The sequence below is a fragment of the Momordica charantia genome, assembly GCF_013281855.1.
Source record: "Momordica charantia cultivar OHB3-1 chromosome 9 unlocalized genomic scaffold, Mcharantia_2.0 BLBB01000009.1, whole genome shotgun sequence".
NCBI classification, from domain to species: Eukaryota; Viridiplantae; Streptophyta; class Magnoliopsida; order Cucurbitales; family Cucurbitaceae; genus Momordica; species Momordica charantia.
Genome location: NW_028275167.1, coordinates 27949903 through 27974918, shown reverse-complemented (window position 1 = coordinate 27974918; position 25016 = coordinate 27949903). Strand labels below are relative to the sequence as shown.

At 33.6% G+C, this 25016-nt stretch overlaps 2 protein-coding genes and 1 long non-coding RNA gene across 3 annotated transcripts; 1 reads left to right on the top strand and 2 right to left on the bottom strand.

Annotated features, from left to right (window-relative positions):
• Positions 1–1068: 1068 nt before the first annotated feature.
• LDA (limit dextrinase) lies at positions 1069–12987 on the bottom strand. The gene is given in 21 exon segments (XM_088118159.1): positions 1069–1398; positions 1938–2037; positions 2117–2226; positions 3344–3482; positions 3721–3798; positions 4051–4139; positions 4554–4628; positions 4705–4761; positions 6364–6432; positions 7252–7308; positions 7607–7678; positions 9745–9749; positions 9751–9865; positions 10205–10265; positions 10837–10986; positions 11095–11294; positions 11412–11548; positions 11947–12055; positions 12164–12216; positions 12317–12446; positions 12709–12987. Coding segments are annotated over 21 exon segments (2166 nt in total). The 5' UTR covers positions 12955–12987; the 3' UTR covers positions 1069–1284.
• LOC148209293 (uncharacterized) lies at positions 6681–7245 on the bottom strand. The gene is made up of 2 exons (XR_015787451.1): positions 7031–7245; positions 6681–6897 (listed from the first exon to the last, which is right to left on the bottom strand). It is a non-coding gene; the product is annotated as an uncharacterized LOC148209293 (long non-coding RNA).
• Positions 12988–19041: 6054 nt separating the features above from the next.
• LOC111010036 (putative pectate lyase 18) lies at positions 19042–24722 on the top strand. Its single transcript, XM_022283302.2, has 5 exons — positions 19042–19370; positions 19946–20425; positions 21081–21507; positions 22489–22694; positions 24262–24722. Exons 1-5 carry the CDS (start codon positions 19240–19242, stop codon positions 24527–24529), a joined length of 1512 nt encoding a protein of 503 aa, XP_022138994.1. The 5' UTR covers positions 19042–19239; the 3' UTR covers positions 24530–24722.
• The last annotated feature ends 294 nt before the right edge of the window (positions 24723–25016 follow it).

The following is a 25016-nucleotide window of genomic DNA, read 5'->3' as shown; positions in this document are numbered from 1 at the left end:
AAAATTACTATTCTATCATCCATCTCAAACACACCTTTATTATCGAAATTGAAATAGAATAATGAAAATTCTAATATAAATCATAAAGCCCTTCATCTCCAAAAGCCTCTACCTTCAGCTCCACTATCCACCTAGGAGTTAGGACCCACTTCAAAATAAATAAAATGGTACGTGTTGTTCCCATTAGAATGATATAATTGAAAGCCAACACGAGCATAGCTCGTGATTGATGTAATTAGCATGTACTTCTTCCCTCAAAATTAGAGGTTCGATCCCCTCTATCTCCAAATTGTTGTATTAAAATAAAATGATATAATTGAAAGCGCAAATTTGCACCAAGTATGGTAGTTGTAACAATTGCACCCCTAAACTTTTAATGGTAAAAATTAAACCCTCAAACTTTCATAAACGAACAAAATTAGATTCCAAAATTTCAATCGTAAAAATTAAACTCTTAAACTTTCATAAGTGAGAAAATTACACGCCTAAATTTTCAATTGGTAAAAATTAAACCCTCACTTTGAAAGAGATAGAGTAAATAGATCTTTTTTTTTTTTTTAAGTTCGACGGTTTCATTTTTACTATTGAAAGTTTAGAGATCTATTATAAAAGTTAGAGGGTTTTATTTGTATAGGTGAAAGTTTAGGAATGTAATTGTAACTACCATACTTCAAGTGGTTTAATTTGTCGGGTTGAAATAACAACAATAGAAGAGTATGAGCCAACATGAGCATAGCTCATTTTTAAGGCATCTTACTCCTTAGAGGTTAGAGATTAATCATCATCCTCATATTTGTTGTATTAGAAAAAATAATAGTAATAATAAAATAATAAAAAAGCATGAAGGATTAATCATGCCCTTTTCCCCTTTGGGGGGTGGATGTGAGCAGAAGAAGGATGGCAAAAAGAAATAGCCGTCAGAACATCACTGATGTTGAAAGCTAGATCAAGTCCAAGAAATTTTTTATTGGGAGTATTGACCAAAGATATGAGTCGGTCTTGAGGAGAAATAAAAGATAAACACGCTAAACCACCATATATATAATATATGGTAAATAGCAAATTGCATTGAATCCAAAGAGTAAATAATACATTAAAAAGACAAATATACTTTAAACTATCAGGTTAAGCTTTTACATTTGAAGATGGGTATTAGAGTAAAACAGCTTGTGTTCATATTATTTTCCTTAAAATGATATTGAAAATATAATTATTGAATCTCTTGCAAATTAGTTGGGGGATGAAATAAGCGTATAAGGGAGTACCATTTCAGAGAATGAGAGGCTACTCATGCATCCGAGGCTCCACAAATACTGATGTCGTCCTTGAGGGCACCATGAAGCATCCCGTGGATGGCTCGTACGTTGAATTTTTTACAATTGGATCGGTTGACATCACCTGCCCATGTTAACGTATAAAAACAATTAATATTTTCAAACAATGATTGAAAATGCCTTTTTTTTTTTTCAAATGGGAGATGAGAAAGAAGAGTGCATAATCAGTGAGATATAAAAAGTAGGTACAAATTCAATTTTGGTATCCAAACATATTCTATTTTGGTCCTATTTCATTTTGTGTCTCAGACTTCTAAAATACCTACTTTAGTCCAAAACTTTTTAAAAATAATCATTTCGGTCCTTGTTATAATTTTTTTCATCTAATAATCTGCCTCCAACCTATGAGAATTGGATAAATGCTTACACTAACACACTAGTATGCCATTCTATATACTTGAAGTTACAAAATCAATTTGTTAAAAGTAAAATAAAGGTAAGGATCAAAATGATTATTTTTTAAAAGTTCGAAAACTAAAATTTATTTTGAAAGTTTAGGGCCTAAAATGGATTTAAATCTAAAAAGTGGTATAGATATTGCTGATAGTTAATAATCGTTCCCTTTGGGAGCAAAGCACTTTTGGATCTCAAGAGAGTATTTACCTGAATGGGATGTAATTGAAGAGTTCTTGCCCGCAAAGCAGGGCAAGGAAATGAAATCTCAGTTGGACGTGCATTAACCACGACAACAATGTACGAGTAACTGCAGATAATATGAGATAACGGTATTATTATGTGTAAACTTCTTGATAGATAGAAGAAAAGAAAGCAGTTCTACCCACATGGGATCCAGCTGACTTAATCCTGGAATGCCTTTGTGCCCGTCTTCAATACTCATCACTATGACTCCAGGTATAAGCGACGCACCTGTGTTGTGGAAACGGACCCGTTCCTGCACACAAAAAATGAAATGCGCTTCACATCGTAAGCACCAGAAAAGTAAATTCTTTTCCAGTCCAAACCAGACATATGTGTCCCGTTTTAACAATTCAACAGAAACTAAATGAAGGTAGAAGATTAGTAGAATGACACTTCAATGAAAATAAGACCCCTGTATCCAGTTTTGTTCGAAGAGTTGAAAACATAATTGAAACTATTATATTTATTCGGACTAAACAAGAAGCTTTTGAGATTAATGATAATTTTAATCCCTCATGAGTACAAATGGTTCTCGATTAAAATCTATTTACCATTTATTTCTTGCCCAATTCTAAAGCCAGTAGTCCAACAAGTTCTTAGATAAAAGAAAGTGCCAGTACAATTTTGATTATATAGTTAACCTTTTTAGTTTTGGGCAGTTTAATAAGATAAAATTCAGATGGGGAGCAACTGATGAAGCAATGAAATTGAGGTAGACATGACATAGAGCAGAAGGGGAAGCCACAAGAAGTCATAGTGCAAAATCATTCGGGTAAGGAATACTAGATAAACCTATAAACACAGGCAGGCAGAACCATAACCCCATTGTCATAAAAGTATCAGAAGAGATGAATTCAACGATTTCCGAATTGGATGCAAGAGGAATCTAAGACAAGGAAATTGAAGAATGACATTTACCGATGAAAACCTTCTACATTTTCTTCTGGTAAAAATTTCCTTTGTTCTACAATGAGCACTATTATTAATATTTTCTCCATCCAAGTTTCCGCTAAACTCTTAGCATAATGGTGTATATCGAAGCATCTAAACAAACAGGCTAACTTATCTCTGTTTGAATAGAGGATACTCCAGGAAACAAAAGCGCTGTGTCTTGCACCAAAACAATTCAATTTTGCACGTCAAGAAGTAGAATTAATATAAATCAGTGCAAATCGTAGACCAGCGTGAAACACAGAAATGATGCTTTGAGCCACCTTGGCAGTATTCTGCCATAGTATGTAATATGTTGCTCTTGTACAAAATAAAAGTAATTTCATTAAATATAGATCTCAAGTCTCTGAGAATAACCAGCTGATTAAAAATTTAAATTGTGTTTTATCTAACAATTTGTATTAAATAACCATTCTCACCTGGATAGCATTAGCTGTCTTCAAACGGAAAAGGGGTGAAGAGTATCTGATTTGTAACAGATTTGTGAAATTTTCCACAGCAGTAAGAATGTGACTTTTGCTTGGCTTGAAGGAGGGATTGGCCAGTCTTGGTTTTATTCTGAGAATGAAAGACATCATTAGCAAAGGTTTACAGTAAACATTCGACGTTTTAAAATAACAGGAATACAATGGCTAGCATGATCCAATAGATCTTCAGGTAAATAATTAATTGGATTACTGGGTACTGGGATAACAAGTTCCATCTATTCCAGAAGGCGAAGGAAAACTTGTAGAACAAATGCTACTCATATTTAAAAAGCAAACACGCATGCAAGAAATGGCCACGTAAAACTTACAGGGGCCAATTATTTTCATTCTTCTCTTTTGGAGGAAGACCAACTCCCCAATTATTTGTCATGTATGTGAAGTCGAGCCTGATTTTGTGAAAGATAACATCAATTCATGGTAAACAAAAAATTAACTATAACGGGCAGTAAAAACATATTCAGTTAGAGAAATGGGATTTGGAAACCCACTGTGCAATATATCATATGTTCCCAACTATGTATTGTATAGGATTTGCGGAAAAGACATAGTTTAGTGTTGATCCATGATTGATGTCCTCAACGTCTAAATACTTTTGAAAGGTTATTAAACGACTGAAAGAAATAAAATTAGAACAGGACCTGTTGAACCAATCACCAGAGTTGTATGAATCACGATCCATTGATTTCGAGCGTAGTAATTCATCACCACAGTGGAACAATGGTATTCCCTTTTAGAAGAGAGTAATTCAGCGACCAGAATAACAAAACTACAAATGATAAATAATAAATTCGGTGCTTAACTTGATGGTGACATAATTATCCCAATGCCCATAACATTAATCAAACAATAAAAAGAAAACATGGTTTTTGATACTCAAGGCTAGATGTCATAGTGAACAAAATTTATGCCGGTAATGACAGGTCGTTTACTGGTATGTCAAACGTTCAGAATAATAGAATTTCTGTAGCCATCTCTGAATAACTTTACTTTCCAGAATTGTTGGTAATTTAGTGAGGCACATGAACATGGTCTTTTGTGAAATAAGTTTATTCGATCTGCATGCAATGACTTTGTAATAGAAGAATCAACATTCAATGTCGCAAACATAAGACTACTTCCATGATTAACTAAAATTAAAAACCTGCGATAGTGCTATTATACTGGTTGCCAAATGATTAATCCTGCATCTGTCATTCACTGTAATGTTCCTTGGAGTCTACAATAAAAGGACTATAATCAGAAGACAACTCTTCAAGAAAGCAGTATGATTCATAAAACCATGTTCGCATTACCTTTAAACTGACAATGTCAAATAGGGTTTCGTTATCATGAGCAGAAACATAATTCACCTGGAAACCAATCAAGAACGTCAAATGCATGACTATGCATACCAGAAACTAATTTAATATTTCAATATCCATGATGATGTGAACATTGATAATGCTGGTTTTCGATAATTATTTTAGAAAAACTTGAAATTGACATAAAACCCCTCAAGAGGTTAAAATTTCGAGTACTGGATACATTTAATTCTTGTGGTAAATGGAACTAATGCTAATAGTTCTATTTATGCTAGTTTCTCCCTCTACAGCTTTTTGTCCAAGGGGTAACGAGTCCTCCTAAAACAGTTCTGCAATAAACTTTGGGCCTCTTTGCTTCCCAAAAAAAGATGCAAATTCTTCCTTTCACGGGAGGGCTAAACACAAGCGGTAAGTTACATATCAGAAATCCCAACATTCGGCTCAATCCAAGCTGGTGCATTCTTAGTAAAGCAAATTCAGCGTTGGCGAATCGTCTGTTTCTTTCTTCCCATTCTCTCTCGGCCTACGGGTAAAGATCTTGGGCATAAATAGGCACCGTGCACATCCCACTGAGTCTACCACATTCAAGTTGATGCCAATGGATCGATCATAAGCCCAGAGGTCTTTTCAAAAATCAATGAAGTTTTAAAAAATGCCTTATTTTGATAGTCTCAGCTATTTTCTTCTCGGACTTGAATGTATTTGACAAAGCAAAACTCTTTCTCTCTCTCTGTGTCTCTGTCTCTCTCTCTCTAGAAAAATCTGCAGGGGTTCCAAATGGGGGTGGGGTTGGGGACGGCAACGGAATGGGGAGGGAGGAAAGGACAGGAGAGATCACAGAAAGCGGCAACGGAATCTCGAGAGTTCTTTCTTTTCCTTTTTTCCTTTTTTTTTTTTTTTTTGCCACCTCAACGAAGTACACATTTTATTTTACGCTAATATACGTTTTTTCAATCGTAAGATTTCGAAACTTAAGGACTTCCGACGAAACTATTTGTAAAATCTGGGTCCTCAGAATAAAATAAAAGAAAGAAGAAAAATCTCTGTTTTTCTGTTATCATGCTTACATAACACTAACATGTCACCTAGATGAGTCAAGTTCACTTCTACCCACCCTAAACTCACCCAAAGCAAAGGACTGTTGCCGGAGATGTTCCTCTATACCTCTTGTTTCGGTGTCGAATCAATAATATGTCTTCCTCGAACAAGGCTGTTTCATTACTAGAAACCATAGAATGAGTTACCAGCTTTGTCGATGCTAGTAATCAAACTTATCAACCTGAAATCTTTCATTTGTCGAGTCTTCTCAATTTCTAGGATCAATTTCTCTTTTACGCAATTGTTGATGTATCCTTCATAAGAGGTATCTAAGTTAATATTAAAGCTACGTTTATATTCGGAAGTGGATGGAAATTCTGGGGAGACAAGGAAGGTTTTGGATATTCTACCTAACGGTAGTTTTTTTTCATTGTTTCACGTATATTATACTAATCAATGTTGCATGGAGAGTATTTTATTGACTCCTCTAATGTACCCTAATCTTTCTTGGTAAATATTTTTGCTGGTTTCTTGTTGAAAAAAAATAGTACATTCCAACTAATGATGACTTCCATGAATTCTCAAAAATCAAAAATTGATAAAGCATCTTACAGTTTCGGTGGGGCAAGAAGCATATGCCACTGGGGATCCATCATGAGTTAGTACTTCTGATCCCTTCACCTGCAGGAGGATATAATATTATCTAAAATTCTTCATATCAAAAAATGATAGGCAATTCTTGTTAACCAGCTCCATTTGTATTAAGACCGAGTAATAAGAGATACACGCGAAAGAGGAGGATGCATTTATCCTTGCATACAAAATTAGTTAATATTAAGACCGAGTAAAAAGAGATGCAAGGAAACTTCAGGAGAAAGTGGAGGCATGACCACAACATCATGTGAATCAGAATGCAGGAGCAACTCATCTGTGTATAACATTATAATTTATTACAGAACCAATGCCAATGTTCATGAAAACAATCGATTTATTTAACAAAAGAAACTTTAAACATTTATCATAATGCTACATGATACTCTGATCGTTGAAAATACTCAGCGATAGTGCTCTGCATATGGGAAAGCTAGCGATTAGTGATGGTGATGGATAGGTGAAGCCCTTTTTTCATGGGATTAACCCCGACCCCTAAAAAGAAAGTATATGTTTATATAATTAAGAAAAAATTGTTATAATTAAAAGATAATTTTTTGACGTAAAAAGGAAAAGAACTTGTTTTAATTGATAAAGGATGGTAGACAAACATTCATAGAGACATTACCATAGATGTGAAAAACCGATAACTATGTCTTTTTCCCATGTTTTACCCTAAATATCCATTTTGACGTTAGGTCAGTACGATGAAACAAATACTTGCATACTTACACACGTATATACATTTATACGGACGAACACTCATAAGTACATACATATGTTGGAAAACATCAGTACCATCTTTAAGAGTTCGTAATGAGAAATTATTCTTCCCTTCGAATAAAATACCTCATTTCCTTCAAAATTGGTCAGAACATAGTCCCTCAAATTGGCAGCCATCCCAACCTGAAATTTATTTAAACCAGTGAGGAAGAACTGGTGTACTGGAAGAAGATCCATCTATTTTCAATTAGTATAACTTAGTAATTGCATTTCTGGATATGAGTTTCCAATGGAAGTACTTAAAACTGAGATATATATAAGCAATCAGAGCAATCCGAATATGCATGTGTTCAAGTGCTAAATTGTAAAATGTTCCTACAACAACACGTGGACTACTAACAGAACAGATCATATACAGACTGATTCCAAGACTGGGCCATTTCCACTCACATAGAGGATGAACCAAGTTGAGATGACTAACCTGAATATGATCCCTTGACACAGCAAGCATGAATTCCGCAACTTCGTCCGTACCATGGTCATGATCGTTCGGCTGCAAAGTAAGACAAATTGAATATATTGGATTCAAGGAAAAGAGACTCTAATTAAACGAAGTACAAATATAATCAACACAAGAGATAAATAAATAAAACATGTATTTAATTCAATAAATAAATTATTTACTAAACATATATCTCAGCCATAAGTAAGAAATAAAAAATGTCATTAATAAGGAAAGTAGACTTAATATTTCATCAACCCGAAGGACAAACACTCCTTGGCATCGCTCTTAGTCTGCAAGCATGGAATTGGCCCTGGGATGGACTTCTGTAAATATACTCTCAAGCTTTAAGAGTTCGTGGACCTTTTCAGCATCTCATTGACTATTTATCCCTTTTCAACATTAGAAATTAAAAGGTTGTTCAGTTCTTGGAAGATCCTTAGATTGAGAGGATTCCCTTGATTTCTTCCTTTCCTGGTTTTTATGGCGTTGCTCAGACTAAAAACATTTTGATTGCATATTGGAAAGAACGAATGCACACTGGTTTGATGAGAGACAATTAAAGTATAAATATAAACCAGCTTCTTCTCCTTCAACAATAAGGCCAACCTATTCCAGGAAAGAAAAAAGGGGCAAACCAAGAGGGTTAGGTAAGTAGGAGTTTATTAATGCTATCTAGCTTATCCTAAATTCAATGGGAGAATCCACTGCAAAAAAAGAAAAGGGAAGAACAAGAAGAAGAAAGAAAAGAAACAAATCTGTGAAATCTTTTTCCCCCTAAATAATGCTCCGGACAGGTAATTTTGTCTTTCAGATGGGAGCATTTTCCAAGTAAATCCCACTAGATCTCTGGAGTCTAGCTCAGAGTTCACTGTTGCAAAATCAATCTTATTGAGAGGGTCAATGAGGTTAACAATCTTAAATTCACTCCTCATGTATTGAGTGAGTACCAAACACATCAAATGCTACAAAGACTTCCATTATTAACTCAATGTAGAATTATGAAACATCATTCATTTGAGATCGCGTATTGACACTAGAAGAAGGAAAAAAAGCAGGAGAGTGCTCCAGGTGGAAGCAGGCTGTTGTAAGTTAGCTATGGGAAGTTTGGCACTTTGCTTTGTGGATGGATCTTACGTGCACAGTAAATTCTAACTGTGAGTCATAGTAGTTAGGGGGCTGAGAGTAATCTCAGATAAGAAAAGGGGAGAAAGTAGAGAGGAAAGTAACTTGATTAGTGAGTTCTTGAGAGAGTACAGAATCTTCTATCATATTGTCATTATTCATGAGCATTTGTTAGTAATCTACTTAAGCCTATATACGAGAGTTATCAATGGATATAGAGTCTAGATCGACATGGCAGTGTAAAAGATTGATGTTCCGTACTATTCAAGTATAGGTGCATCGTGAGATAGAACCCTCGTTGCAGCAGCAAGGGTATTGAGGAAAGGAATAGAGATCTTAAGGAAATTGAAAGGAAATATTACAGGTGGAAAGTTCCCCTGGAAGAACAGAGGCAGAATGTACATCACATCCAAATGCCTCTAATTTCAGAAAAATAGTTAACACATTATTTGTGGAAAGAAATGAATGCCTCTAATGGCAGGAATATCGTTAACTTATAGTTGATCTCAAATTGATGTTGTGAAAAACTGAAACCTACGGGGAGTCTTAAGAGCTAAGGCACTCCAATTGGAGGTGTTGCAACATATGATCTCAAGGACTTTCAACAGCTTTCTGTCTTCGTCTTCAAAAATGTCTTTTGTTTCTCTTAATCCATACAAATTCCATAAATTTTATTTGTAAGAAACTACCAACTTTTCAGTGAATATATTCCATACACTAAACATTAAATTATGAAGTCCAGTAAAGAAAACATGAAGCGCTCTACCAAGTATATAGAAATCGTGCATATTTACCTAATATTATGATAATACTCACAAATAGAGATGAAAAAGTTCCACGAAACTTTTGAATTGATGACAAAAGTGCAAGTGAAAATGCAAAAAATTTTGCATACCAGGGCAAACAATTAACCAAGATAGGCAAGCGGCCTTTTTCAGTTTTTGATCGAGAATTGAAATATCACAAGAGGCCAATCAAATATATACACTTACCAAGAGACTTCCACTTTGTCTTGTCATCGTCAACACCAGCAAATTGGAAGGTTGGCAGTAGATGAACATGACTAATACCAGCACTTGATAGCTTTTTTAAATGAGTGATACCAGCAGAATCCTTCAAGTGGCATATGCTTATTGTTAAACACTATTTTATTTGATCCTACAACATGAGATTCTGGTTCTGATATCTAGATATCCAACGCATGTGTGGTGTATAAGGAAGACAACAAAGAGAGAACCTACAACTTTCAGCTTCCTAGCCTAATGTCCAATACATGCATGATGAGTAAGGTAAAAGAGAAAACATGCATGGAATATAAGGGAGGCTGGGGGGGTGGTGGTGGGGGGAACCCTTTTTGTTAGAGTAAAGGAATGACGGAAAAGAAGTTGTTAAGTTGACAAACGCAACTCAGCAAATAACTGATTCACACTATTGGATGAAAAGTAAGACTACCTGCAAAGTGAAGGCCATATAACCACCACGTAGATCAGGATGCACACTTTGATCATTTATACTGCATCAATACAGAAAATTAAAAGGATTTAACTGCAAAGAGTTCAGCACAATGCTGTAGAGATGACTAAATCAAAAAAAAATAAAAATAAAAATAAAATGCGCACGCCAGTATTATTGCACAGTAAAATCATAGGTTTTCTACTTATTTTGCATGGAATTAACTTTTTCTGAATAATATTGGCAGAAAATTATAGTTATGAATGCCACATGTAACAAAAGAGTCACATCAGCTTGTTCGGTCCTTTGACCTTTTTCATCCCTTTTCTACCCCTCTTTAAGATGGAGCAAAAGAACAGGAGAAGGTAAAACTTGTCAGATTTTTGCTTCATTTGTGATGGAGATAATGAAATAATAGGTCGAGCATATCCCATTATCCCACAAAATGAATGCAGTAATATAGTATGAACGTTAAAGGTCAGTTTTCTCCTACATTCAAACTCATTTACCAACATTCAAGAATAGGAAAAATATCAACATATAATTTTCAACACTTCCTACGACGTTTTAACAGAAAAATTGGAGTTGTATCGTAAAGAAAACTCTGAATACGGTAAGAATCAAGTACTTACCTAAAATCCCTTATATGCAACTCATAAATACTAATGTCAGAAAAAGAATGCAGGGGGGGTTTCTCGTCCGCCAATTTATCCCATCCCTCAGGTTTTAGATCATCAGAGCCAAGATCAACAAACAATGTCCGCCTTGCATCTGATGAGATCCTGCTCTAGCAATAAGAAGTATGGACTATATGTAAAGGTTGGACTTTCTTGCAAATCTTTGTATGTCTAAAACAATGCTCCATAACTTTTTGGGTAAAAGGTCTATACCCTCTGGCATAAGGATCACTAGTAAAGCACTTTTCAACTCGTAAGGTGCTAGGATGGTAGACTGTTACTTCATATTCATAATAACAGCCTTCCCAACTTTTTGGCCCTTTAGTTCTCCAAACGCCATCAAACTCCTCAAGCTGGATAACTTCAAATGGCATTCCACCCACCGGGTCCCTGTAAATTTGAGCCTGTACAGCCTGATCGATGCAGAAAGATAGTAACATGAACAGGTTAAAACTCAAAAGATGCACATCTGATTGTGATATTAGGCTACAGTGGTATGGCATTGGCTAGATAATAGGAAATTGGTATACTTGGGCAGTTGGAGCCCAAAGGTAAAGTGATACAGCCTCCTTCAAGTAAACTGCACCTAGCGGACCTTCATATGAGAACAAGTCATCAAGAACACCAGGTAGCTGCAAGCAAGTAATATTGTTGCATTGACCATAGGCTGTACAGTAAGAAGAAAGGTGCGATGGATCAGTGGTCAGAATAAGAAACTGCACAACGTATAAGAACATAAATTGAAAGACCATGTTCTTTAGTATTATTGTGGGGGGTGGGGGGTAGACCTTCAACAACGTTACTGCACAAATAGCATTTGACAGAATACATCAATTTTACAAGAGCATCAAACATTTGATAGAGAATATTAACTAACTGCCTACTACCAAAATCGCTCCGTAATCTTTTACCTTCTTTCTTGTTTCTCTCTCTCTCTCTCTCTCTCTCTCTTCCTTTAGGCTCTATAGATCAAGGAGAGAGAAGAGAGAGGGTGTAGCTTAGGACTAGTTATGGTAACATGCTATTAGATATCAGATAGAGAAACAAGCCCAAGAATATCATTACAGTTGAAATTGGCTACTGCCAGTTGACATTTGAGAAGTGTTTCAACATCCGATGCATGAGGGACTGTGAAAGGGCTGTAGTTTTGAATATGAGGGAACTTTTTGACCACCTTACAGCATAAAGCGAAAGCTGTCAGTTTTTTTATAACGTCTAAGAAGATTTCATATCCATGGCAACAAAATGAAGGTTATGATTCCTCAGAGACTTGATACATTACATTTTCTGGAAGTGGGCCATGGTCTTTTTCCAGCTTAATTTTCACATCGTAGCCTGCCGATCAGAAAAAAATAATAATAATAATTAATCAGCATATTCTCTTTATAATCTCGACATGGTCGGTCTAGCTAGTACGATCATACCTTCGCTACACCATCTTCAACACGCAGAGTTGCCATTTTACTGGCGAATAGATAACACGAACCGCTTCCAACTTCCACATTCCACGCTATACTATATTTGCTAATCCAAAAAGCTCTCGAGTACAACAAGCTATCTTCCAACTGTTCATAGTTTACGGCAAAAGGAAATGCACATTAAACAGCATATAGTCAATCGCGACGAAGTAGTAATTTCTATTTTCTCATTAAACGAAGTAATCCAAACTAGTTTGCTCATAATCCAACTGTAGTAACCTTAACCAATTGAGCTGATGCCTATCGAAATTTCCTCTTCCCTTCGTCGCTATCGGAACTGAATCAGTCCTACATTGTACAGAAAGTAACACAGACTACAAATTAAGACAAGTGGAATCGGAAATAGAACCTGGTGAGCTGAAGTAGATTCCTCGAGCGACATAGATGAGGAGGAGGAGCAGTAAAGAGGTCCACGGAGAATGTGGTCGTCCGGGAAAGGAGACTGAGAAGTTCCGGAAACGGAGAAGAGACCGCCGGCCGGCGGAGACGATGAGAAGGCGGCGGTGCGGGGAGGAATAAGACGGTAACGGATGGAAGTTGCAGCCGGAGTTGACGAAGGTGAGAGATGGAGGGAAGAGGAAAACAGAAGAGACATTTTTTTTTTCACTCGCGCGTCTCATCACGGTAAAATAACTGTTTATTTGATATTTTCTGCGGCAAATGTGTACGTCATAATTATTTTAGTTTTCTGTTTTGAGAAAAATAAAATTTATAAAGGGAAAATTTTAATTTTTACCTGAAATTTTTGGATTTTATCAAATTATATCTGAAAGTTATATAAATATTGCAATTTTTGCTAAAAACATGAAAATTTTTGCTATTTCGTCTTTTATCCTTTTAGTATATACTTTTTTTTCTTTACAATAATGAAGCAAAGAGAATGAATATGAAATAATTAGTCTTGGTCCATTCATATACTTTAAATAGTTTATAAAATATAATGAATTTTTCATTCTATTTTTTATGTTTAATAAATTTTTATAAACTCCATTAGTGATAAATCGATTTTCAACTAGGTTGGAATAATTTTGTAATAATGTCGTGAACCTATTAGTAGATACAAAATTTAAAGTTGTGAAATCTATTATAACTGTGTTGGTCTCTCATGTTAGTGTTTTTTTTTAATTCAGTATTCATTGTTTAAAGAACTTCAGTTCAAACATTATGTTTCGACGTTTTTTAATTTATTCTCTCACTATTGGTAAATATTAAAATTGTCTCTAGATAATTTACTTGAGGCAATATTTAGTAAATTGGTAAAAATTGACCAGAGGAAAACTGCAACTTTAGAGATAAAAGTTTATAAATCCTCCCCCAATTTTCAATGAATTACGTATAAATTTTAAATTTTCTTCATTTTTTCCTCTAAAGTTCTACCAATTCACTAAACGTACGTCAAGAAAGTTTATTATAAGTCAATCTTAACTTTCACCTAAGGTAAATTACTAAATTAAATTTTTTTAATATTAATAAATAAATTAAAAATATACCAAAACAGTGGAGCTTAAGAACACATATATAGCCTGTGTGGTGTACACATAATGTAATACACCAAACAATTTAACCATTTATGGATAACAAGTTTACTAAACGATTTATATATTCCATAATAAATATATATATATATACCGAGCACATTTTTGTCCTCGTCTATTTAAAACACAAAAAGAGTCCATAAAAAAACAATAACAATAAATGGGATATAATCAAACAACCCAATAATATCTTACTTTTTCACTTTGTATATCTATAGGTTGTCGCGAAAGAAAGAAAAAACATTTATTGATATAGCATTATAGACAATATAACACTAAGTCTCGTATTCAAAATAGATGCTCGATTTGTAAAGTTGAATACACATGCACACAAAATCTTCGATATGGTGCTCGACTTTATATATTTTGAAACATATTTTTATTAGAACTTAATGCAATATGGTATCAAGTCAAATTTGATTAGGTTGCATAAATAAACGCCTAAGTCAGTGTTGAGCTAGACTTCCATTAAACTGGTCATACATCGTCTAGTCTATCAAAACTAAAGTTCAGAGTGTTTCACGTGGCAGGCTCTCGCCTCACAATATACATATAAAAATACAGCACTTCAATTAGAAATCGTTTAAAAGTCACATCACTCAATTATTATACAATAACTCAATTATGTTAAGAAGAAACAAAAAAAAGAAGATAAACGAAGGCAAAGCCCATTGATGGCCCAATGATAGCTATGAAGTGGGCCATTCAAATAATCCACCCATTTCCTTGACTGTTGGTACCAGTAGATCAAATATCACAGCATTTGATTCTTAAGATGGGCCCCCTCTTTAATATCCACATTCCAATCTTAGATGTCTTCCCCAAATTTTCTTTCAAAAAAAAAAAAAAAAAAAAAACCCCATGTTATACGTTTTGTTTGTAGAAAAATACAGTGTAAATATCTGTTTAGCTATTGGAAGACTCCTCGTTTCATGCATGACGATATAGAAAACCAAAATCAAAATCGTTACTACAAATTTTTAAGGACAATTGTTCCAATTTTTTCTCGCAATTTTATAAAACTCTTATTTTGAAGAACAAATCACTTTATTTTGACACCTTCTTTTAAATTATTATTTTTTAAACTCATGAAAATGATATTTATTTTGAATTTGGATTCATAAAGGAACATGTCTTTTATCAACTTTCAATAAATGCACTCTATTAATTGGGTCTAGCAAGGCGACAAGATGTTGTAAATGTTTTTTTTTTTTCAAAAATTTTTGTGGGTTATATTAAATTTTGTGGGATAGGTTTAGTTGTTATTATGAAAAATTGAACCTTCTAACACAACCATCCAAAAAAAGTGCACAATTTTTTCTTTTCTTTTTTTAGGTTATATAAAAAAATTTCCTCTCTTTTTCTCTCTATAATGAGTCTTGAAGAGGGGATTGGAATTTGAAACAAAAGAAAAAAAGAGTAGTTTAGAAGCAAACATTTAAGTGCAAATCATGGATATCATGTGGTTGGTGAAATTAAAGTTGAAGGAGCCCAAAATGAGTAATATCACTTTGACTTGGAAAAGCTCTAGAAAACCATAATATAAAAATAAATATTAGAGAGAGCCAACAAATAACAGGAACCATCGATCGTACTCGATCTAATCACGACTTTGATATGTTTATAACGATTTTAAATAGTATTTTTAACCCAATGTTTTTCTCTTGGTATTAAAAAAAAAACTAATTAAATACCTATTCTAAAACAATTTTAAGTATTTATCTTAAATTAAAATAAAAAAAAGTGGAAATATTTGTTTTAGTCCCTAAAATTTTAGGTGGGTTTAAAAAGTTGTCATTAATGTTTTACATTTTCTTATTTAGCCTATCTTTATTGGTAAATGTTAAAATGACTAATAATAAATTAATATGAGATAATACTAAATGAATTTCAGGAAAATTTTGAAATCTTTTTAATTAATTAGAAATAATTTCTATCAATCCACAGTGTTAACTTATAACCTATTTATTTTATATATATATATATATATATATATATATATATATAAATAAATTAACGTTGAACTAGGATCGCTTTGCCAAATCAAACATTACTTTACTTCTATGTTCACCGCTTACATAAATTATATTTTCGTAGTATATTTAGATAAAATTCTAACTTAGAACATAAAATTTATGGCAAACACACGTCAAAATACAGACATTATATGTCATAATATGCTTGTCGATTTTGATACCTATGAAAAATGTAAGTCATAACAAAAAAGTTAAAATACTATTTTGATCTTGTACATTTGATTTTGATTCATTTTGGCTGTACTTTTGACTTCGGTTCATTCTAATTCTTATGCTTTCTTTTTGTTACTTTATTTCCAAAAAGTGACCAATTTATAGTTTCTCTTAATAAAATTTTAACGCATATTTTATACATGGTATAAACACTTTAATACAACTTTATAGCTACAATTCAAGAAAGTTAGTGAATTAATTGTATTGTTAAAATTATGATAGAAATGAATGAGATAAAAATGAAAATGAAAAGATCAAGATAGTCAAATTTTAAATTATGAGAACTAAAATAACATTTTTAAAGTTAAAAACTAAAATGAACAAAATTAAAAACACATCAATCAAAATGAACTAAAGTTGAAGTACGTAAACTAAAATAATATTTAATATGAAAAAAAACATGAATATAAGGTAACAAAACATTACTTCTTATAATGTTTTTGTTTGTTGTAACAACCATTAGAAGTAATTGATTAAACCACATTATAAACATTACTTTGCTTATCAAAAACTGCATCAAATTTATGTCTCCTAACCCACGAAAAGTACTAATACTTTGACAACCAAAGTTGATTTTGGTTTCCCATTAATTTAAATTTTTTGCTAATGTGGAAAAAAAATTAAAAAAGATGATTGCAAATTGATGGCTCAGTTCGTGTTAAGAACCAATGTATTGGATTAAATATTATTAAATACTACTCTTTCTTTTGCTTTTGTGTGTATTTTGACAAATATTTGACGAGCGCCGACGTAGGCGGCGGCTGCGCAGCCGCTTCCAGTCCCGCTGGCGGGTCCGGCCCACAAGCCTATGGATTTTTTGGAAAGTAAATAATGGTGATATAATTAATCAAAATTAATCCAAATATGTGCTATAAAAATCAATTACTTGATGTTTAGTAACTATTTTGTGTTGGTCTATCTGTTTTTAAAAACTAAACTTATAAATTTTGTTTTACACACGTGTTTCTTTATTTTGTTGTTTACTTTATAAAACTATTTTTAGGATTGGAGTAATTTCGAAAACTAAAAAAGAAAGTAGTTTTAAAAAATATTTTTATTTTTTATGTTTTAAAAAAGACGAAAAATATAATAATGAATTATGGGTACCAGAGAAAATTAAAAACAAAATCGTTATTAAATAGAGACTACGTATTTAGCATAGACTCTTAAGTTGAGAGTGCCGTTGTGTTTAGAAATAAGTCTTCAAAGGCTTATATATCTCGAAGTATTCGAGAGTGGATAAATAGATGATTATTTGAGAGGAAACTTGACATATAGTTCGTTTCACGAGTGGATGATTGTTGAGATGCAAATAGAGATGGATTTAAAAAATGATAAAATGACAACATTTTTTTTTTTTGGGAAATGGATTTGACAATTGATTTAGATTGGTTTTCCCTCCTATGTCATGGGGCATAATGTTATATGCTTGTAATAATTAAAATAAAAAGGTCTTTTTGCAAATCATTGCTCAATGCCACTCAAGTTACGGATTGGTCATGAATGCAATTTACTATTAAATTCATAATGGGGTGATTTTAATTTGATTTAATTGGTTAGGTGGTGAGATGCTTTTATGATGTTTGTTATCATATTTGCTATGGATTTCAAATTTCAAATTAAAGATAAAAGGAACCAATTAGTTTCTCTCATATGATCATATATAGCTCAACCCCACCATTAATTATGCAATATGATCTCTATATATTATCCTCTTCTTTAGGTTTGTTGTCAATGAAAATATTAAGTTAATTAAATAAAGATAATAAACAATAAACAACAACAAGGTGGGTAATGAATGACAAAATTGATCTAGTAATGCATGGAAATGAATGATGTTTGAATTAAATAAATATCTCAACCATTTTGGTGTAATTATTATAATAGCGAAAGGAATAAAACCAAAGCTAATTTTCTCGTATAATAGCTAGATAGGTCCCATCATATATTACCTAAAAAAAAAATCACCTTAACTATACACGAATCTTCAAATTTTTGATCGATGATATATGTCTTAATCATTATTAGGTTTGCAACTAATCAAACTTCTACCTACTATTTTGAAATGAATGAAATTGTGATTTAAATTTGAAAGTTAGCTCAATGGACTAGTAGATGAATGCTACCAATTTATGAGATTTTTTTTTCTTCCTTATTTTTTAGTATAAATGATATAACTCAATTCATTATCGTACGAAAGTAACTTTTTTCGAGGTCAAATATTCAAATCATTACTCCCCTTATTTAAACTTTAATAAAAGAAATGATATCATATTGCAGATGATTGAAGTATCGATATTTAGAATGGTGATATATATCTAATATAGGGTTCGAATTAACTAATCAGTTGTTATTTTTCCCTAAACAAATAGATAGAGAAGAACCCATGTTGATAAGGAGAAAACTTTGAGAAGAAAAATGGGCAAATGTAGAAAGCCTTGTTTGAATGAAGTTTGGATTGGAGAATCTTTAACATGCAAACTTTTGGAGAGATGGTGAAAAAGGATGGGAAGAAGAATATGCATTCTTTCAGCCACCCTCCAAAGAATCTAAATCCAACAGACAAAGCAATTCACTTTCTTTTTTTTTTTTTTCTTCATTTTATCTCACAGGTTCTTCAACTTTTTGGATAAGCCCCCACCTCCTTTCTCTACCACCTTTTTGGGTTTTTTTTTTCTTTTTTTTCTTATTACTTAGAATAATTAACAAACAAGTTAAGAATGGAAATTCAAGTGATGAGGGGGCAAAAAAAACAGAGGAATTAAGGAAGGAGCTGCTGTGTTATCTAATCAGCTTTAATGGAAGTCCCTACAAAACCCCACCAAGAAAGTAACCCTTTTTAAACCCCCTTTTCATTAGTTTCTAATAATCATTATTTTAGTTGTTGGTTTTATTATTATATAAAGTATAAACACACCCACCATTTTGTTCTGTGTCTCTGTTCTGGATTTAGCAGCCATGTTTTTGTTGAGTTTTCAGAAACCAGAGTCGTTTGAAAACGGTCTCTTTTTCTTCGATTAATACAGCAGAACAGAAGGCAGAAACAAGCTCCAGCTTCTCGCCCCACCAACATCAATTGTCATTGTACCTTCCAGAATGTTTCCTGTTCTTAGCATTCTCTTGATATGGATGTCTGGTTCGGTCTTTAATGTCGCCTCTGCTTCTTTCAATCTTACATTGCCCCATCAGCATCCTGACCCTGATTCTGTTGCTGATGAACTTCAGAGGTAAAAATTGGGATTTTCTTTAACTTCTTTTTCTGGGTTTTTTTTTAATTCCATTTTTGGGAATGGTTTGGTTTGGTTTCTTCATCACTCTGTTTTTGTTGACGAACATTGAATTGGCTGGAGGAGAGAAAAGGGGTTGTTTCTGTTTTGTTTTTCATCTGGGTTTCTCTGGAATTGTTTGTTTGGAAAAACCCATTTGGGAGTTTCTCGCTTTTTCCTTCCTTTTCTGGCATTTTCTCACCATCCAAACAGATTCTGCAACATCAGATCCTCTGCTTTCATTTCCTTTGCTTGTAGGAGAGTCAATGTGTCTCTGCTGTTTCTTTTTTATGTTTTTTCCATCTGGGTTTCTCTGGAATTCTTTGTTTCCAAAGCAACAGACGAACCCATCTAGGATTTTCTCGCATTTTCCTTTATTTTCCTGCATTTTCTCACCATCCAAACATCACTCTGTTTCTGCAACAACAGAGACCTGAAGATTTTCCCCCGTTTTCCTTTCTTTTCCATCCAAACAGAAACAAAATCCTCTGTTTACGCGCAATCTGACATCAATTCCTTTCTTTTCCCCTTCTCAGGAGAGTCAATGCGTCCATATCGAGAAGACAAATGCTATCCCTGGAATCCAAGGATGAAGCTTTCTCCTGCCTCTCCGGCAACCCGATCGACGACTGCTGGCGGTGCGACCCGAATTGGGCAGCTAACCGGCAGAGACTCGCCGACTGCGGCATCGGGTTCGGCCGCGACGCCGTCGGCGGCAAAGGCGGCAAGATCTACATCGTCAGCGACTCGTCCGATTCCGATCCGGCGAACCCAACTCCGGGCACCCTCCGCCACGCCGTCATCCAATTCGAACCCCTGTGGATAATCTTCTCCGCCGACATGACCATAAGGCTCAAATACGAACTCATCGTGAATAGCTTCAAAACCATCGACGGCCGCGGCGCCAACGTCCACATCACCGGCGGCGGCTGCATCACCATCCAATACGTCTCCAATATCATCATCCACAACATCCACGTCCACCACTGCAAACCCTCCGGCAATGCCAACATAAGGTCCGTTCAATCGTCATCCTTAATATTTCTTTTTCTTTTCCAAAAAATTACCAAACATTTGATCATTTTTTCATTTTTTTTTTCATTTTTCTTAACCCTCCCTTAAACCTTTAGACTTTGAAATTAACACGATTTTAATCCCTAACCTTGCTTACTGATTTGGCATATCTCCTGCTAACCACTATTATATAGAAAAATATATATATTTGTATTTACAAAAAATATCATTACGTTTTTGTCTTCTTAAAAAAAATGATATAAGTTTGAAATTTTTATCACTTTTCTAACTATTTAAACCTAATGATATATTTATAAACACGTATTTGTTTTGTTTTTACTTTTTAAAAGATTAAGAGTTCAAAGGGAAAGTAGATTTTTTTTCTTTTTCTTTTTTAATATATAATTGTCAATTTTCTTAGATACAGTAAATGGATTTATAGGTATGCGTGAGCATTTTGTCAAATTACTTTTATTATATTCTAAAATGACTTTTATATCATAGTCAAATATTAGAGCTTGTTTTAAGATGATATAGTCAAGAAACGTGAGAACACCCGAACATGTTATAAATCAAATCATCGGTTCATTTATACTCCATCATCTGAAGTCTTAATAGGCTCAAAAGCTTAAACTGATGAGTTAAGGCTTGATGCAGGTCGACTCCAACCCACGTGGGACATCGGGGGTTGTCAGACGGGGATGGGATCTCGATCTTCAGCTCTCGAAAGATCTGGATCGACCACTGCTCGCTATCGTATTGCACAGATGGGTTGATCGACGCGATAATGGGATCGACGGGGATAACGATATCGAACAGCTACTTCTCGCACCACGACGAGGTGATGTTACTAGGGCACGACGACCGGTATGTCCAGGACTCCGGGATGCAGGTCACCATAGCGTTTAACCATTTCGGCGAGGCATTGGTGCAGCGGATGCCACGCTGCAGGCATGGCTACATCCACGTCGTCAACAACGACTTCACGGCTTGGGAAATGTACGCCATCGGCGGCAGCGCCCGCCCCACCATTAACAGCCAGGGAAACCGCTACACTGCTCCTCTCGACCCCAATGCCAAGGAGGTACCTCCCTCTCTAAAATTAATTCAAGCATTTTTTTTCCCTTTAATTATTCATGAATTTTAATTTTGGGTTAAATTTCAAATTTGATTGGTGGGGTTTGAGCAAATGATTTGTATCCACATTGTAATATTTTCTCTCATTCTAATTTCGTCACTTGTTTTTTTCATCTTTTAAAATCTATATAGTTTTGCTTTTTTCATTAAAAATATTGATTAAGTAATGAATTTGAGCCTATTTTATTATAGTTCTTATTCGATTATAATGCGTGACACATTTTCTATTTACTATACCTTTTAAATTTATCTAATTATGTTAGTATTGAATGTATTAGGGTTTAAAAAATGTGAGAAATTTTAGTAGGTCTTAAATTAAAGGAGGATCGAGATTTGGTGAAATAATAAAGAGCAAGTAGAAACTTTTAAAATTGTAAAAGCTAACAATTAAACAAGACTAAATTAAAATTTTTATAATAATAAAAAACTAATTGAAACTAGGCCAAAATTTCAAATATCAAATTTATAATTTCATCGTGATAAGCAGATTCAAACCCATAAGTGCATATGTCATATTTTTGTTGAAAAACATAACTAGATTTGATACCAAAAAATAAAAAATATATAATATTAAAAATTGGGAAAGAAATGGCAATTGGAATCAATGGTGGAGCGGCGCCGCTCATGAGCCGATCTTTTGACTTGTATGCCAAGTGGGGCATAAATTGAAACCAGATTAGATTCCTTATCCCACTTGTGGAGGCGGCGCATGACGTTGACGCGCTGCCAGTAAATTCCCATTTCTTTCTATTTTTCTTTTTCTTTTTTTCTTCTTTTTGTGCTTTTGGCCGGACTTACAGGGAGCGGAATTTGAGGACGGAAAAGAGAAAAAGAGGACAAAAATCATAATTGGAATTTTGTTTCGTTATATTTATTTTTTTTCACCGGGAAGCGCGTTAACGTTGATTTGATAATTAATTTGTAATAGGTGACGAGACGTTTGGACGCCGCGGAGACGGATTGGTCGGCGTGGAATTGGCGGACGGACGGCGATATTTTGGTGAACGGCGCGTTTTTCGTGCCGTCCGGCGCCGGAGTCAGCACCCAGTACGGCAAAGCTTCCAGCGTGGAGCCCAAATCCGTCGCTCTTATCAATCAGCTCACCATGAACGCCGGCGTTCTCGCCGCCCCCAGGTCATTTTCTTTCCTTCTTTTTCTTAATATTTCAACTTTTTTTTTCATCCCTAAAAAATATATAAATTTTTATTGTCCCATCTAACAGATCTCTACACTTTAAAAAATATATTTTAAGGGTCGGGACTCAAAAATTTAATTCGTTAACTTTAAATTTTTGGTAAGTTAACTTTCAATGTTGTGTCTCATAGAATAAATATTTGAATATTGTGTCGAATGATCCATAGTTTATTCAACGTATTTTAAAACCCGACCATTCAATAAATATAAAATTAAAAAAAAATTGAGAGTTAGGATCGAGTTACCCATAGGACAAAGTTGAAAACTACGAAGTTATTAAATACTTTTTAAAATTTATCGGACTAATTTATTTAACCTCTTTTTTTTTTATTAACTACTTTAGTTCATAAAATCGGTGTCTTTTCACAGATCCACAATTAGGGTAAAATTGGCCACATCACATGATGTGAAATGTTTTAAGGTTTGGTTAAATATTTATTTATGATTAGTATAGTAACATGATTAGATGATGACGTGTTTCTTTTTCATTGCATGTGGATGATATAGACATTTATTAAAAAAGAAAATCAATAATGGAGTAGCATATTTTTTCTTGCATCATTATTATGGACTTCATTTTGATTATAATTTAAGGAATTTTAATCCAACGTGATTATATTATTCCATACAATTAACATTTAAAGCAAAAGTTACGAGTCATAATTTTCTTCATGGACTAGGACTATAGGAATATTGATTTGACCACAACAAGAATAATAATTCCTACCACTCTACTCTCAATTCTTAAATAATTCTACAAGTCAAAAGAATGATAAAATTTATATTTTGAAAAAAAAAACAGAAACAATAAACACGAAAATTGATTTGTTATTTTTAAGAATAGTTATCAAACACTTACACCAAGTGTAAGCAGAAGATGAAAAATGAAAACTTTATCGAACCCACCTTGATCTTTGAAAGTTTAATACTAGCCCCACTATAGAATATCGTGTATGAAGCAAGTGGGACATAAATTACAACCAATTTCTAGGCTTTAACACGTCATTTTAAGTATAAAATTGCTTTTTTTTTTGCCTCCTAGGGTTAGGGTTTTGTGAAACCAACGTGGAAAAGCCTTTTTTTTTTCCTTTTTTTGTGCTTTTTTTTATCCATATCTTAAAAGTTGGCCTTAAATTTCGTGTAAAAAGGAACAAAAAAAAGTGGGGCTTGATTCAATTAGAAGCCAAATTGAGCAACATATGCATGTGTTTGAGCATAGAAAAAGAAAGGCCTAACTTTTCCAAGTGGGGCTACTTTTTTTTCTCACTTTAATTTTCTTCTTCTTTCATATTCTCTTCCCTTAATTTTGCACACATGGATCTGACCCATTTCGTTGTCCTTAGCGACTATTTACCCATGTCTATAACAAGATAGAATTAACTAAAAAAGTTCGTATTATTAGAGATCGTAATTAAACATAATGGGGAATTGTCTTGTCACGTATATCCAAGCTTTTGTATTTTAAATTTTAATAAAATTGATCTTCGTATTATTTATTAATGTACAGGTATAATAGCGGTCAAGGCATTGTATATCCAGGATTTAGTGGTAACAATGATGGCAGTGGCATTGGTGAATATGGTGGGAACACCGTCATAAATAACAGTCCAATAGGTGGAAATGGTGGAGGTGGTGAAGATGACTTCTACGGAATGATATTTAAAGCTGGTGGTTACAGAGTATCGTCCTTGCCACCATTGTCAATAAACTTATGGATACAAATTGTAATAATTTTGTATATAGTTATGAATTATTGTGGTCTATTCACTTTATAGAAAGACAGAAAGAGCTCTAAAAAGCTCATATAATTAAATTAAGTTAAATTATATATATGCAAAATGAAAGGGGAATTTGAGATTATTTCAAATTCTTTGGGGTTTTTTTATTTTTCTTGCCTGAGAGTATGAATGTAAATGAGATAGATTGAGATAATTAATGCACATCTCTGAAAATTTCATTTCACCCTTATACTAAGTTCAATTTATCTATTTTAATGTTAAATTTCATCTAATTGAAAAATAAGTGCATTCTACCTATTTGTTGTTAATTAATTAATTAATTAATGTGACATGTCTTTTTTTTCTTTTTTTTTTCTTTATGTCATGAGAAAATATCTAGCCAATATAATATCTTCCCACATGGAAAAAGGCATTTTAAATGGAAAGGAAGAGGAGAAATATACCTTTATTCTTCCCAGGCACTAATGACTTGATGTATTTTAACAGCGTATTTTTATTTCTTTAAATTAATAAAGAAATAATA

Bases quoted from the DNA above. Each gene is read 5' to 3' on its own strand.
- LOC111010036 (XM_022283302.2), top strand. From the start codon at position 19,240: ATGTTTCCTGTTCTTAGCATTCTCTTGATATGGATGTCTGGTTCGGTC. The intron at 19,371-19,945 runs GTAAAAATTGGG...TCCCCTTCTCAG, and splicing joins GTTGCTGATGAACTTCAGAG to GAGAGTCAATGCGTCCATAT. The intron at 22,695-24,261 runs GTCATTTTCTTT...ATTAATGTACAG, and splicing joins GGCGTTCTCGCCGCCCCCAG to GTATAATAGCGGTCAAGGCA.